Below are 13,703 nucleotides of genomic sequence, written 5' to 3'. Positions count from 1 at the left end.
GTAATGCCATTGAATGTCAAGGGGAGATGGTTAGAGTCTCGCTTGTTGGAGATGGGCATTGCCTGGCACTTGTGTGGTGCGAATGTTACTTGCCACTTGTCAGCCCAAGTCTGAATGTTGTCCAGGTCTTGCTGCATATGGACACGGACTGCGTCAGTATCTGACGAGTCTCGAATGGTGCTGAACAGTGTGCAATCATCAGCGAACATCCCCACTTCTGACCTTATGATGGAGGGAAGGTCATTGATGAAACAGCGGAAGATGGTTGGGCCTAGGACACTGCCCTGAGGAACTCCTGCAGTGGTGACATATGATTGAGATGAATGACCTCCAACAACCACAGCCAACTTCCTTTGTGCTAGGTATGATTCCAACCAATGGAGAGTTTTCCCCTTGATTCCCATTGACTTCAGTTTTGCTAGGGCTCCTTGATGCCACACTCGATCAAATGCTGCCTTGATGTCAAGGGCAGTCACTCTCACCTCACTTCTTGAATTCAGCTCTTTTGTCCATGTTTGGACCAAGGCTGTAATGAGGTCAGGAGCTGAGTGGCCCTGGCGGAACCCAAACTGGGCGTCAGTTAGTAGGTTATTGCTGAGTAAGTGCCGCTTGATAGCACTGTCGACGACAACTTCCATCACTTTGCTGATGATTGAGAGTAGACTGATGGGACGGTAATTGGCCGGGTCGGATTTGTCCTGCTTTTTGTAGATAGGACATACTTGGGCAATTTTCCACATTGCCGGGTAGATGCCAGTGTTGTAGCTGTACTGGAACAGCTTGGCTAGGGGCACAGCTAGTTCTGGAGCACAAGTCTTCAGTACTATTGCCGGAATGTTGCCAGGGCCCATAGCCTTTGCAGTATCCAGTGTCTTCAGCCGTTTCTTGACATCACGTGGAGTGAATTGAATGGGCTGAAGACTGGCATCTGTGATGCTGGGGACCTCAGGAGGAGGCCGAGATGGATCATCCACTCGGCACTTCTGGCTGAAGATAGTTGCAAATGCTTCAGCCTTGTCTTTTGCACTCACATGCTGGGCTCCATCATCATTGAGGATGGGGATATTTTTGGAGCCTCCTCCTCCTGTTAACTGTTTAATTGTCCACCACCACTCATGACTGGATGTGGCAGGACTGCAGAGCTTTGATTTGATCCGATGGTTGTGAGATCGCTTAGCTCTGTCTAGCGCATGTTGCTTCCGTTGTTTGGCATGCAAGTAGTCCTGTGTTGTAACCTCACCAGGTTGACACCTCATTTTTCGGTATGCCTGGTGCTGTTCCCGGCATGCTCTCCTGCACTCTTCGTTAAACCAGGGTTGATCTCCCGGCTTGATGGTAATGGTAGAGTGAGGGATATGCCGGGCCATGAGGTTACAGATTGTGGTTGAATACAATTCTGCTGCTGCTGATGGCCCACAGCGCCTCATGGATGCCCAGTTTTGAGTTGCCAGATCTGTTCGAAATCTGTCCCATTTAGCACGGTGGTAGTGCCACACAACACGGTGGAGGGTATCCTCAACATGAAGACGGGACTTCGTCTCCACAAGGACTGTGCGGTGGTCACTTCCACCAATGCTGTCATGGACAGATGCATCTGCAACAGGTAGATTGGTGAGGACGAGATCAAGTAGGTTTTTCCCTCTTGTTGGTTCCCTCACCACCTGTCGCAGACCCAGTCTGGCAGCTATGTCCTTTAGCTTGGACTGTGGTTGGGTGTCGGCTTGTCCCCCACCTGTGCACTCCTGCTCCCTCCTGTTGTGAGCCACTTTGGCCTGCAAGAGAAAGGAAAGTGTGAGTGAGTGGGAAGCAAAGTGTTTGAGTGATGTGTCTGCCATAGTTGAATAGCTGTCATTGTGTGCAAGGTGTGAGATGTGGGTGTGAGTGTTGTTAGGTAGAGATTGTTGGTGGGTGAGTGCTGGGGGTGTGGTGCTTTGGGCAGTGTGTGAAGACTGTGGTTCAGAAGGTGGTATGTAGCATTTGTTGAAGCACTGACTCACCCTGACCACCCGAGTGAGGTCATTAAATTTCTTCCTGCACTGTGTGTGCGTCTTGGGGACCACAGTGCTGCCCAAGACATGGTGGGCTACCTCCCTCCACATGGTTCGGGAGACTTGCGGCGAGTGCTTCTTGCCACTTGCTGGGTACAGCACCGCCCTCCGTCTCTCCACAGCGAACACCAACGCCTCCAATGTTTGATCGCAGAATCTGCGGGCTCTCTCCCTGGGGGTGGATCTGCCATCAGTGCAGCTGCTTGAGTCATCCAGCTTCTTCTACTTGGCCGGCTGCCGCTTGCTGAGGCAGCTGCACAGCCAGCAATGCTGAGAATGAGGTTCTGCATCATCAATGAACCACCCCTTTAAGAATTGTAAAAAGCCTGTGGCAATGATTACTAGCAATTAGACTGCACCTGATATTGGTCCACCCTTTGAGTGTAGTGCCAATGAGCTTAGCCTTTAAGGCTTGAATTAGCGCCCCAATCATTTCTTTGTGCAGTGAGACTTAATTTTGCGTGCAGTCTAAAGCACTAGCGCCTGCCACTAATTCTCAAACTTTTCTAAAGATACCACCCATTCCTGGGCTATAATGAGCTTCTAGCCCCTCGTCTCTAAGCAGCCAGCCAGTAAGTTTGTTCGGAGCTGAGGGAGGGTGGACTGGCACACTACAAAAGAGTCATGACATCTCCCAGGGAATCTGGTGCACACATGCATGATGATCTTTTTATGGTTGCACATTGAGAGAGAGGAAGCCCTTGCAGTTCACAAACATTCCTGGGTGATGTGGGGGTGCCTTGATGGCCATATGTGTGCAGTCGATGATGCCCTGCACCTGTGGGAAGCCAGCCAGAGCTGCAAAGCCGAGCACCCGCTTAGTAACACTGGCTCCATCAGTGGTAAAGTTCACATAATTGGCTGACTTGTCAAACGTAGCATCGGTCACCTGGGTGATGCATCTGTGGGCTGCCGACTGCGAGATCCTGCAAATGTCTGCTGCTGATCCCTGGAAGGAGCCTGAGGCGAAGAAGTTGAGGGCGGTGGTGAATTTGACACCCACTGGTAAGACATGTCCCCCAGGTCCTCTGGGCAGCAGGTCTTGTTCCAGCAAGCTACAAATGTCTGCCACGACCTGGCGCAATAACCTGAGCCTCCTGAAGCACTGCTGCTCAGTCCTGTTACGGAAGCTCATCCCCTGCCTGTATACCCTGTGTTGGGGGTATCGCCTCCAGTGTGGTGTAGCCCTGTGCTGACCCCCTCTCTCCTATGCAGCATCAGGTTGTTGAGGAGAAGGCTGCTGGTGTGTTTGCTGCTGCTGCTGGTGTTGTGGCTACTGCTGCTGGTGTGGTTGAGGTCCAAGGTGAGACAGTATAAGCGGCACCCATGCTGATGTAATAGATGGCAGGTAAAGTGGAGATCAGAGGCCCAATCCCTCAATGTTGTGATAGTGACTAGCAATGTGGTGAGAGTGGTTTCCGAGGTTGCAGAAACGACCTGCAAACTGCTGACACCTAAATCTGTGGATAAAAAGGAGTCAGCAAGCGCCTTTCCATTAGCCTAGTAATCAGGTGTAATATGGGAGTATTTGTGTGTTTTTCCTAGCTCTCAATTAATGGACTCGCACAATGGCCACTGAGCTTCCGCCGCCCCTTCACATGCGCAGTTAACGAGGTGCATGATACCTGTGCTCCTGACGATAAAGCCAAAAGCTGCTGTTAAAAATCCTCTTAAGGGTCTCTCACCAAGCATTTAAATACTTGAATGAGGTCACCCGCCTCTCCCGATCGGGTCCATGGCGCGCCTCCAAACGTGCCCGAGTTAAATGCGGAAGGCGGCGGGTTCCTGACGCGCTGTCAATTTCTGCAAATTTAACTGCCGACCTGCCCCCGCCCCCCCCCGCCACCCCACACCCCCCCAAACCCGCACACTCGCAACAGGAAAATTCCAGCCTATATCTCTGCATGTATAATCTTAAATGGCCAATAGAAAATAATGGAAAGTGCTGAAAGCAATCAGGATTTTAAAAAAAGTAACAATAAAAGTAAATTTAAACTATAATGGTATCGTCAGTGAAAAGTGGTTTCACTTTATATTGACGCTAACATTCTTGCAGTGACAATCCAGGGTTAGGCTCGGGCCCTGGCTTCAGATTCACACTACAACTTTGGCATTGGTGCAAAGCAAAAGCAACATAACACCGACACTACTGTTGTCAAAGTGCAACCCAAATAAGGAGCCACTGTGGAGTAGATGATTTTAAGTGAAGGTCACTGGTTAAGAATTGTCAGAAACATTTCTTTATAATTTGGCAACTTCTTGTAAATGGAATACATATAGAACGTCGAGCAGCTAGAAGGGAGTTACAACTATGAAGCACAACTGAAGGATTCCTTTATACATCATTGGAACCCCAAGACTCTTTGCGTTTGTTTCCAGGTGTGCAAACTTTAGCGTGATGTCAGAGAGAGAATTACCAGTATTTGCAACATAAACAAGACTGTAAAATGAAATCACTTTTTTGAGGGCAGCTAGTAGAGAAGATAGCAGTTGTCTTGTATAGAGAGATATAGGTTTATACTGTATATCAGTTAAAAATTAAAATCAGACAATGCCAGCTTTTTGTCCAAGTTATTTCCTACCTCTGGAGGCATTCCTTCTTCAAGGTGTGGATAAAGAGCTAATGGATGTTGACTCAAGCCATATTCAATCTCTTCCATCTGCTCTCTCTTAGCCTGTTGTAACGGGAAAGCCTTGGAAAAACATATCTGTGATTTAGTGAGTCTTTTTGACACACTCTGAGCAGGTCTGAAAGTCTCTGTTATGTTCCTGAGTAAAGGACTAGGACCGGCGCCTTTTTGGCTCTGTATTATGGCTAAATCCTCTTGTGACTGAGGTGGATACCCATCACGAAAATCATCCAGCCCATTCTTCAAGAAGCGCCATCGATGTCCATTCAAAGCATCATTCAGCAAGTTAGGATTCTTTTTTAGGCACTTCGTCTTTAACCTCTCCTTGTACCTACAAATTGAAATAGGTTTTCAGTTTCATTCATTACCTGGAGCTATGCCTCACCATATCTTGTCTTGTCCTCATAGCCACAGCCCTGGGTTTACAGGGCACATTATTTTTATAGAGTCAGCTCCACAATCATCACTGTGTCCCCTCCAGTAACAACTACTTTCTGTTGTTCACAGCTTTCTTCTACAACGTAAGTAGAAGGGATTGTAAAGATGAATATATACCTTCCCTCCTATGTACAGGTGCACTCAGTGGAGATATCGAGGACAGAAAAATGCAGATGGAATTGGTTGCAGATTGTTCTTGAATCTTTGTGCAGAAGGCAGTGAGATTGGACAAGGGAGGTGGCACTTCATGGGCAGTTATGGAAAAGTGCAGAGAATGGGAAGGAATGCAGGGATGAGGTATAAGATGATGCAACTACCAGATGGTGCACAGCAGAAGTTAGAGGAAGTGTACCTCAGGTGCTTTAGTGGTGAAGTCATTGAAATTCTTCCAGCACTACAGCCATATCCTTTGCACTATACTGCAGGCATTCACAATGTCTACAACCTCCTTCTTTCAAGCCAACTATCTGGCAACCATATTAGAGACAAAAAAAACTTCCCTTCTCAGCTTCAAATCCTGAAACAACAGCTCTGCAAAATCATCTTCTTTCCCCAATACTGCCTAACACCCTTTTTTCAGTGCAACCAACAAGATAACCAGTCAAGTTACCAGGGATGATGGACTTCAGTTATGAGGAGGTTGGAAAAGTTAGGACTGTTCTCCTTGGAACAGAGAAGGTTAAGAAGTGACCTGATAGAGGTTTTCAAGATGATGAGATGGTGAGACCACACCTGGAGTACTGTGCACAGTTTTGGTCTCCTTATCTAAGGAAGGATATACTTGCTTTGGAGGCGGTGCAATGAAGGTTCACTAGATTGATTCCTGGGATGAGAGGGCTGTCCTATGATGAGAGATTGTGTAGAATGGGCCCTATGCTCTCTGGAGTTTAGAAGAATGAGCGGCGATCTCTTGAAACATACAAGGTTCGGAAGGGGATTGACAGGGTAGATGGTGAGAGGTTGTTTCCCCTGGCTGGAGTCTCTAGAACTAGGGGGCATAGTCTCTGTAGTGTCCGAGGATCAATAATACTCAGACTGCAGGAGAACAATAAAACAGGTATTTACTTGAACAGAGGGTAACTTAAGACTGAAATACAGAAGCCTGCTATGGCTTTATATACAGGGGTGGTCACTGCTGGTACTGCAGTATAGAATCAGTTCTTCTCTTAAAGGCACATACACAACAGTCTCAGGATAAGGGGTCGGGCATAGTCTCAGGATAAGGGGTCAGCCATTTAAGACTGAGATGAGGAGGAATTTCTTCACTCAGATGGTTGTGAATCTTTGGAATTCTCTGCCCCAGAGGGCATTGGATGCTGAGTCTTTGAGTATATTCAAGGCTGAGATGGATAGATTTTTGGACTCTCGGGGAATCAAGGGATATGGAGATCGGGTGGGAAAGTGGAGTTGAGGTTGATGATTAGCAATGATCTTATTGAATGGCAGAGCAGGCTCGAGGAGCAGTATGGCCTACTCCTGCTCCTAATTCTTATGTTCTAATGTTCTTATGAGAGATTTTGATAGCGAAAATATTCCCTCTGGTGAATGGGTCAATAACTAGAGGGCAAAGATTGAAAATCATTAGAAAACGATCTAGAGGGGAGCAATGTTCCTGTTAAGCTGCACGGCTGTCTGGAGGTGCTGCACAGGCCGTTCACCATCTATTCAATGTGAGATTTCATGCATGCGCAAAGATTTGAATGGACCACACAGCCTGTTAACGGGGCCGCGCACCCCAAAAAAATTACAGGGAACATTGGAGGGGAAACGAGGAGACATTTTTTCACTCAGAAAGTTGTCGGGATCTGGAACGCTGTACCTGAAAAGGTGGTGGAAGCTGATTCCATAAATAATTTTAAAAGGGAGTTAGACATGTACTTGGAGGATGAGAAACTTACAGGGTTACGGACAAAAAGGGGATGTGGGACTAGGCACGACTGCTCTTTCAAAGAGCCAGCACAGGCACAACGGGCCGAATGGCCCCCTTCTGTGAGTCACTGAAGACAGTGCCCCTTTCAAGTGCCCCAAGACTTTAGGTACTGCAGCAGCAGGTAACCTTCCTCCTCCAAATGGGCAGGAACCTAATCCTGGGGCACGCCTGCATTATGCTAATTATTGCCCATTTCACCAGTGTCTGTGTCCTCCTGAAATAAAGAAGCAGGCCACTTCTGCACCACGCTGCATCAACAATAACAAGGCACTGAACATTAGCTGGGAGGAAGAGACTTACCACGGCTGAGGAAGTGGCTGCTTGTCAGAAAGTACTTTGCCTAACTCAGATTTCTCAACCAGAACCGTGTCATACTTGTGGGCCATACCCGTGGCTTGTGCTTATTTCCGAAAAGTTACGGTTAGCTGCAGAGCGATTTCATGCCTGCCACAAAAGCGAAGTTACGGAATCAGGGTGGCGGCATAGCTTGGTCGGAGTTTGCCTGCTGTCCTGCAGCCAGGTTCAGGTGCGGCTCGAGGCGCCGCTCAGAATCAGGCGCCGGCTCTAAACAACGCGGTTGCTGGGATACCCCGGAAAACCCCGGATGTCCACTTCGATTCACAGTGCTGCCAACTTTTTTAATTGCAGGACAGCATTTTTTTTGGCAGGAGAGGAAGCAAATGTGGGGAGTGTGGCAATTATCCTATATAATAGTACACCACAGAAGGAGGCCATTCAGCCTATCGTGCCTGTGTCAGCTCTTTGAAAGAGCTATCCAATTAGTCCCACTCCCCTGCTCTGTGCCCACAGTCCTGCAATGTTTTTTCCTTTGCAAGTATATGTCCAATTCCCCTTTGAAAGTTACGATTGAATTTGCTTCCACCAGTACATTCAAGCAGTACATTCAAGATCATAACACATTTCTACTTTAAAAAATGTCTTCTCATCTCCCCCTGGTTCTTTTGTCAATTATCTTAAATATGTGTCCTCTGGTTACTGACCTGCCTAGTAAAGCCAACTCTTGGGAATTAATCGTGAGACACGTGATTTTTAATGAAAATTTAGCCCAACTCACGATCTCGCGATTCAGCAGCAAAATCTTGCAACTTTTTTCTTGGGGAATGATGCTGGGCGGGAGTTGAACAGCATGGCAGTGCTCCGATTGGTTAGTGCGTGGCAGCGTCACTCAGCATAGGCCACGGGGATTGGAACGCTCCCCGGGGGCACACGCACAGGGATTGGAACCTTTGGTAGTAGGTGTTCCATTCCTGCGCCACGTGCACCCAGTGATCTCTCCGCGCGCACCCCGACTCGTGGCTCACGTTGCTGGGGACCCAGCCAGAGGCCACACATAGTACGATAGCAAAATACTGCAGATGCTGGAAATCCGAAATAACAACAGAAAATGCTGGAAAAACTCAGCAGGCCAGGCAACATCCGTGGAGAGAAATTAGAGTCAACGTTTCGGGTCAAACCCCTTTATCAAGACTAAAGAAGCACAGGGAGTGAAAGAGATTAAGAGGCCGGGCTGGGAGAGAACAAAAGAGAAGAAGAGACATTAAGAGGTATTCAAAACAAGACGAGATGGTGATAGGACTAGTGGAGACAAAAGACAGCTCTAGATTAGGTGTGAAATGCGCTGGCAGAATGGGAGACAGCTGCCATGTGGGAGAGAGAAAAAAAAGGAAAGGGGGGGAAACCAAAATAAAGGTGTGGATAAAAAATATAAGTAAAAATGTAATAGGGGCCGAGGTTATGATCTGAAATTGTTGAACTCGATATTGAGTCCCTTCCCTTCCTCGACTTCTCCGTCTCCATCTCTGGGGATAGGTTATTGACCAATATTCACTACAAGCCCACTGACTCCCACAGCTACCTGGACTACACTTCCTCCCACCCCGCCTCCTGTAAGGACTCTATTCCATTCTCCCAGTTTCTCCGTCTCCGCCGCATCTGCTCCGACGATGCCACCTTCCACACCAGTGCTTCCGACATGTCTTCCTTTTTCCTCAACCGAGGATTCCCCTCTACCGTGGTTGACACAGCCCTGGACCGTGTCCGTTCTATCTCCCGCACTTCTGCCCTCACCCCTGCCCCTCCCTCCTGGAACCACGATAGGGTTCCCCTTGTCCTCACCTTTCACCCCACCAGCCTCCACATTCAACGGATCATCCTCCGCCATTTCCGCCACCTCCAAAGTGATCCCACCACCAAATGCATCTTCCCCTCCCCTCCCCTTTCAGCATTCCGTAGGGACCGCTCCCTCCGAGACACCCTAGTCCACTCATCTATCACCCCCAGCACCCCTTCCCCTTCACCTGGCACCTTCCCGTGCAAGCGCAGGAGATGTAACACTTGCCCTTATACCTCCCCCCTTCCCACTGTCCAGGGCCCCAAACACCCCTTCCAGGTGAAACAGCGATTTACTTGTACTTCTTGCAATCTAGTATACTGTATTCGCTGCTCACGATGCGGTCTCCTCTACATTTGGGAGACCAAACGCAGATTGGGTGACCGCTTTGCGGAACACCTCCGTTCAGTCTGTAAGGGTGACCCCGAGCTTCCGGTCGCCTGTCATTTTAATTCACCGCCCCATTCCCACTCGGACCTCACCATCCTTGGCCTCTTGCATTGTTCCACGGAAGCTCAACGTAAACTTGAGGAACAGCACCTCATCTTCCGATTAGGCACTTTACAGCCTTCCGGACTCAATATCGAGTTCAACAATTTCAGATCATAACCTTGGCCCCTATTACATTTTTACTTATATTTTTTATCCACACTTTTGTTTTGGTTTCCCCCCCTTTCCTTTTTTTCTCTCTCCCACATGGCAGCTGTCTCCCATTCTGCCAGTGCATTTCACACCTAATCTAGAGCTGTCTTTTGTCTCCACTAGTCCTATCACCATCTCGTCTTGTTTTGAATACCTCTTAATGTCTCTTCTCTTTTGTTCTCTCCCAGCCCGGCCTCTTAATCTCTTTCATTCCCTGTGCCTCTTTAGTCTTGATAAAGGGTTTTGACCCGAAACGTTGACTCTAATTTCTCTCCACGGATGTTGCCTGGCCTGCTGAGTTTTTCCAGCATTTTCTGTTGTTATTTAGGCCGCACATAGTGCTCTGCTTTCCCATAGCACTTCAATTCAAATCATGCAAATAAAAGTGCGTGGAGTGTGCTTCAAGGGCTGAAACCATTATCAGGAGTGAGATGATGAAAATGGGAACTGCATCTCGTTCAGAGATTAAAGGAGACACTGTGAACATCGGGAGTGTAAGACTAGGCCCTTTATGGTATATCAGTCTGACAGTTACTTAGAGTTCGGACCTGAACCAGAATAAAGACAACGAGACAAAGATTTCAGGGTAACTACTTCTTTACTTAAAATCAATCAAGTTTATACACAAGTATAAGCATACATACATACTAACACCAGTGAGTGACCAGTTCTGTGGCGACTAGTTGGCCCTTCTTTCTGTGCGACCGATCAAGTCGCCCGACTCACTGCAGCGGTCCCAAACATTCCCTAACTGTTTCCTTTAAACCTAAAACTTGGCAGGCCTCCCAATGTGTACGTGTCCCAGACCACGTTGATGATTGTTTAATCGTGGGTCTCTCTTCTCCTTATCTGTAGTCAATGGGCCTCAAGTCCGCTTGCGCCATGTCTGAAGGGGTTGCAGAAGCTCCGCATTGTTCAATCAGGTTAAAGGATAGTTTTGCAGAACTCTCGAGGTCCTGTCTGATGAGGTTGCTGAAGTTAGACAATGGGCCGCTTATGCCATGTCTAAAAGGGTTACAGAAGTTAATTAATTCTGTTTAAAGATTTGCTTGCAGAACTCTCGAAGCATGCTGGTACATTAAATTCAGCCAAGTCACAACAAATAGTGAATTATATCTTACAGGATTGTGAATCAAAAATGGTAGAAATACATAACTATAATAACCGGGAGCTCACCAGCAACATTCCCACTAAGCTGCGTGGCTGCACAATGGTCGGGAGGTCTGTGCAGGCTTTTACATTGAAGAAACCACGCATGCGCGAACATTTGAATGGGCTGTGCAGCCAGTTAAAGGGACCACATGCAAAAAAAAAAATTAGAGGGAATATTGCTCACCACGTTGGTCTTTTTCAGGAACTCCTTGGTGACTTTGTCAAACTTATTCTGCAGCTTCGGAGTACCTGGTCTGAAGCGCTCAGAAAATACTGAGCATGCGCAGCAGATCAGTGAGCATCTTACATAGTACTACTTTGTTCATTGAAGATGGCAAAGGCAGCTGTTGATGCTGTGATGGGAACGGTAAACAACCTATAGGGCAGACAGTGCGCTGCAGAGCAGGACTGTGGCTGTCACTCCAGGGACAGGCCTGTGTACCAGGCCCACAGCGGCCTGAGCCCAAATATCACCCACCGTCAGACCCCACATCAATATCATTAGCACTGTCACATGCCTCGCTGAGTCTTTGAAAAACCCGGCATTACAAAGTCTTAGGGGGGGGATTTTTCAGGGCTCAGCGGACACGTTTGGTGGAGGGTCGAGTGTGGGAAAAAATATTTCTGACAGCGGGTCAGGAACCCGCTGTCATCCCGCCGCCACGCTACTTTCCCAGATGTCAGGTCTGTTAGGGCTGAACAGACCCGACATCAAGAGGCAGGGAAGGCAATTGAGGTCATTATGACCTTGTTAAAAGCCCATTAAATAGTATTTTTAGCTCACCTTAGCATTTTATGAGGTCGCCCATGGGGTCCACGCTACTTGGGGATCACATCCGGTAAGGAGGTCAGGAGTTGAATCAGCATGGGATCATCTCATTACTGGACAGCTGCAAATGTGCTATAAATGCTCTCATCTCAGCTGTTTACTTTCCAAGGTCAGAAGCTGTTGCTTACTGCATTTGGAAGACAGACTAAGCATTCTGCAGGTTGCAAGTGTTTGGAACAAACTGAGGAGAGAGAGCCGTTAACAATGCCAGCTAACATGGGAGCCAGAAAAGGAAGTTGGGTGGTCAGCAGTTTGGTGGAAATAGGGTCGAGGGAGCAGGAAGTGGGTCTCATGGACAAGATGAGCGCGGCGAAGTCATGAGGGGAGATCGGAGAGAAACTGGAGAAAGATGTGAGTTCAGGGCTAGGGCAGGGGGGGGAACCTTAGAGAAAGTTTGGCCCGGTGGGCTAGGTGAAGGAAGGGAAGTGGCAGAGGCAGCTGAATGGATGGTCTCAATCTTAGAGACAAAGTAGTCCATGAGCTCCTCACATTTGTTGTCGGAGGTGAGGGTGGAGGAGACAGGGGAGAGGGGTTTAAGAAGATGGTTAGCAGTGGAGAATAGAAGCTGGGGTTTATCTTTGCATTCCAGAATGATTCTAGAATAATGAGCAATTTTGGCAGACGAGAGCAGGACCCGATAATGCTTTATGTGGTCCAGCCAGATCTGGCTGAGATAGATACAGCACAGAAGGAGGCCATTCAGCACATCATGCCTGTGCAGGCTCTTTGGTAGGGCTATCCAATTAAACCCACTCCCCTGCTCTTTCCCTATAGCCCTGTAAAATGTTTTTGCTTCATTTATTGATCCAATTCCCTTTTGAATGTTACTATTGAATTTGCTTCCACCACCCTTTAAGGCAGTGCATTCCAGATCACAACTCATTGTGTAAAAAATGTTTACTCATGTCACCTCTTGGTTCTTTTGCCAAACACCTTAAATTTGTGTCCTTTGGTTACTGACCCTTCTGCCACTGGAAACAATTTCTCCTTATTTACCCTATTTTCATGATTTTGAACACCTCTATCAAATCTCCTCTTAACCTTTTCTGCTCTAAAGAGAAAACCTCAGCTTCTCCAGTCTTACAACATAACCGAAGTCCCTTAACCCTGGTACCATTCTAGTAAATCTCTTTGGCACCTTCTCTAAGGCCTTGACATCCTTCCTAAAGTGTGGTGGCCAGAATTAAGCACAATACTCCAGCTGAGGCCTAACCAGTGTTTTATAAAGGTTTAGCATAACTTCCTTGCTTTTGTACTCTATGCCTCTATTTATAAAGCCGATGATCCCATATGCCTTTTCAAAAGCCTTCTCAACTTGTCCTGCCACCTTCAAATATTTGTGTACATGCACCCCCAGATCTCTCTATTCCTGCACCCCCTTCAAAATTGTACCATTTAGTTCATATTGCCTCACCTCATTCTTCCTACCAAAATGAATCACTTCACACTTCTCTGCATTAAATTTCATCTGCCATGTGTCTGCCCATTTCACCAGTGTCTATGTCCTCCTGAAGTCTGTTACTATCTGTCTCATTTCCGAGTTTCGTATCATCTGCAAACTTTGAAACAGCAGTGGTCCCAATACCAACCCCTGGGGACACCACTGTATACTTCCCTACAGTGTGAAAAACAACCCTTCACCACTACTCTCTGCTTTCTCCCTTAGCCAATTTTGTATCCATGCTGCCACTGTCCCTTTAATACTATGTGCTTCTATTTTGCTAACAAGTTTATTATGTGGCACTTTGTCAAACGCCTTTTGAAAGTCCATAAACACAACATCAACCGCACTACCCTCATCAACCCTTTCTGTTACTTCATCAAAGAACTCGATCAAGTTAGCCAAACATGATTTGCCTTTAACAAATCTGTGCTGACTTTCATTTATTAGCCCATACTTTTC

General features: G+C 47.4%; 1 protein-coding gene across 1 annotated transcript in view; it reads right to left on the bottom strand.

Moving 5' to 3' along the window:
• fam47e (family with sequence similarity 47 member E) overlaps positions 1–7,626 on the bottom strand; it is a 47,571-nt gene extending 39,945 nt beyond the window's left edge. The window contains exons 1-2 of the mRNA XM_085964275.1: positions 7,347–7,626; positions 4,631–5,009 (exon numbers count right to left, since the gene is read on the bottom strand). Coding sequence (XP_085820401.1) covers positions 4,631–5,009; positions 7,347–7,432 — 465 coding nt within the window. The 5' untranslated portion in view covers positions 7,433–7,626. The remainder of the gene's footprint in view (positions 1–4,630; positions 5,010–7,346) is intronic.
• Between the last annotated feature and the right edge of the window lie 6,077 nt (positions 7,627–13,703).

This window comes from Somniosus microcephalus, chromosome 2, assembly GCF_052327205.1.
Source record: "Somniosus microcephalus isolate GS21.2 chromosome 2, FLI_Smic_1.0, whole genome shotgun sequence".
NCBI classification, from domain to species: Eukaryota; Metazoa; Chordata; class Chondrichthyes; order Squaliformes; family Somniosidae; genus Somniosus; species Somniosus microcephalus.
This window is presented reverse-complemented; position numbering and strand designations above follow the sequence as displayed.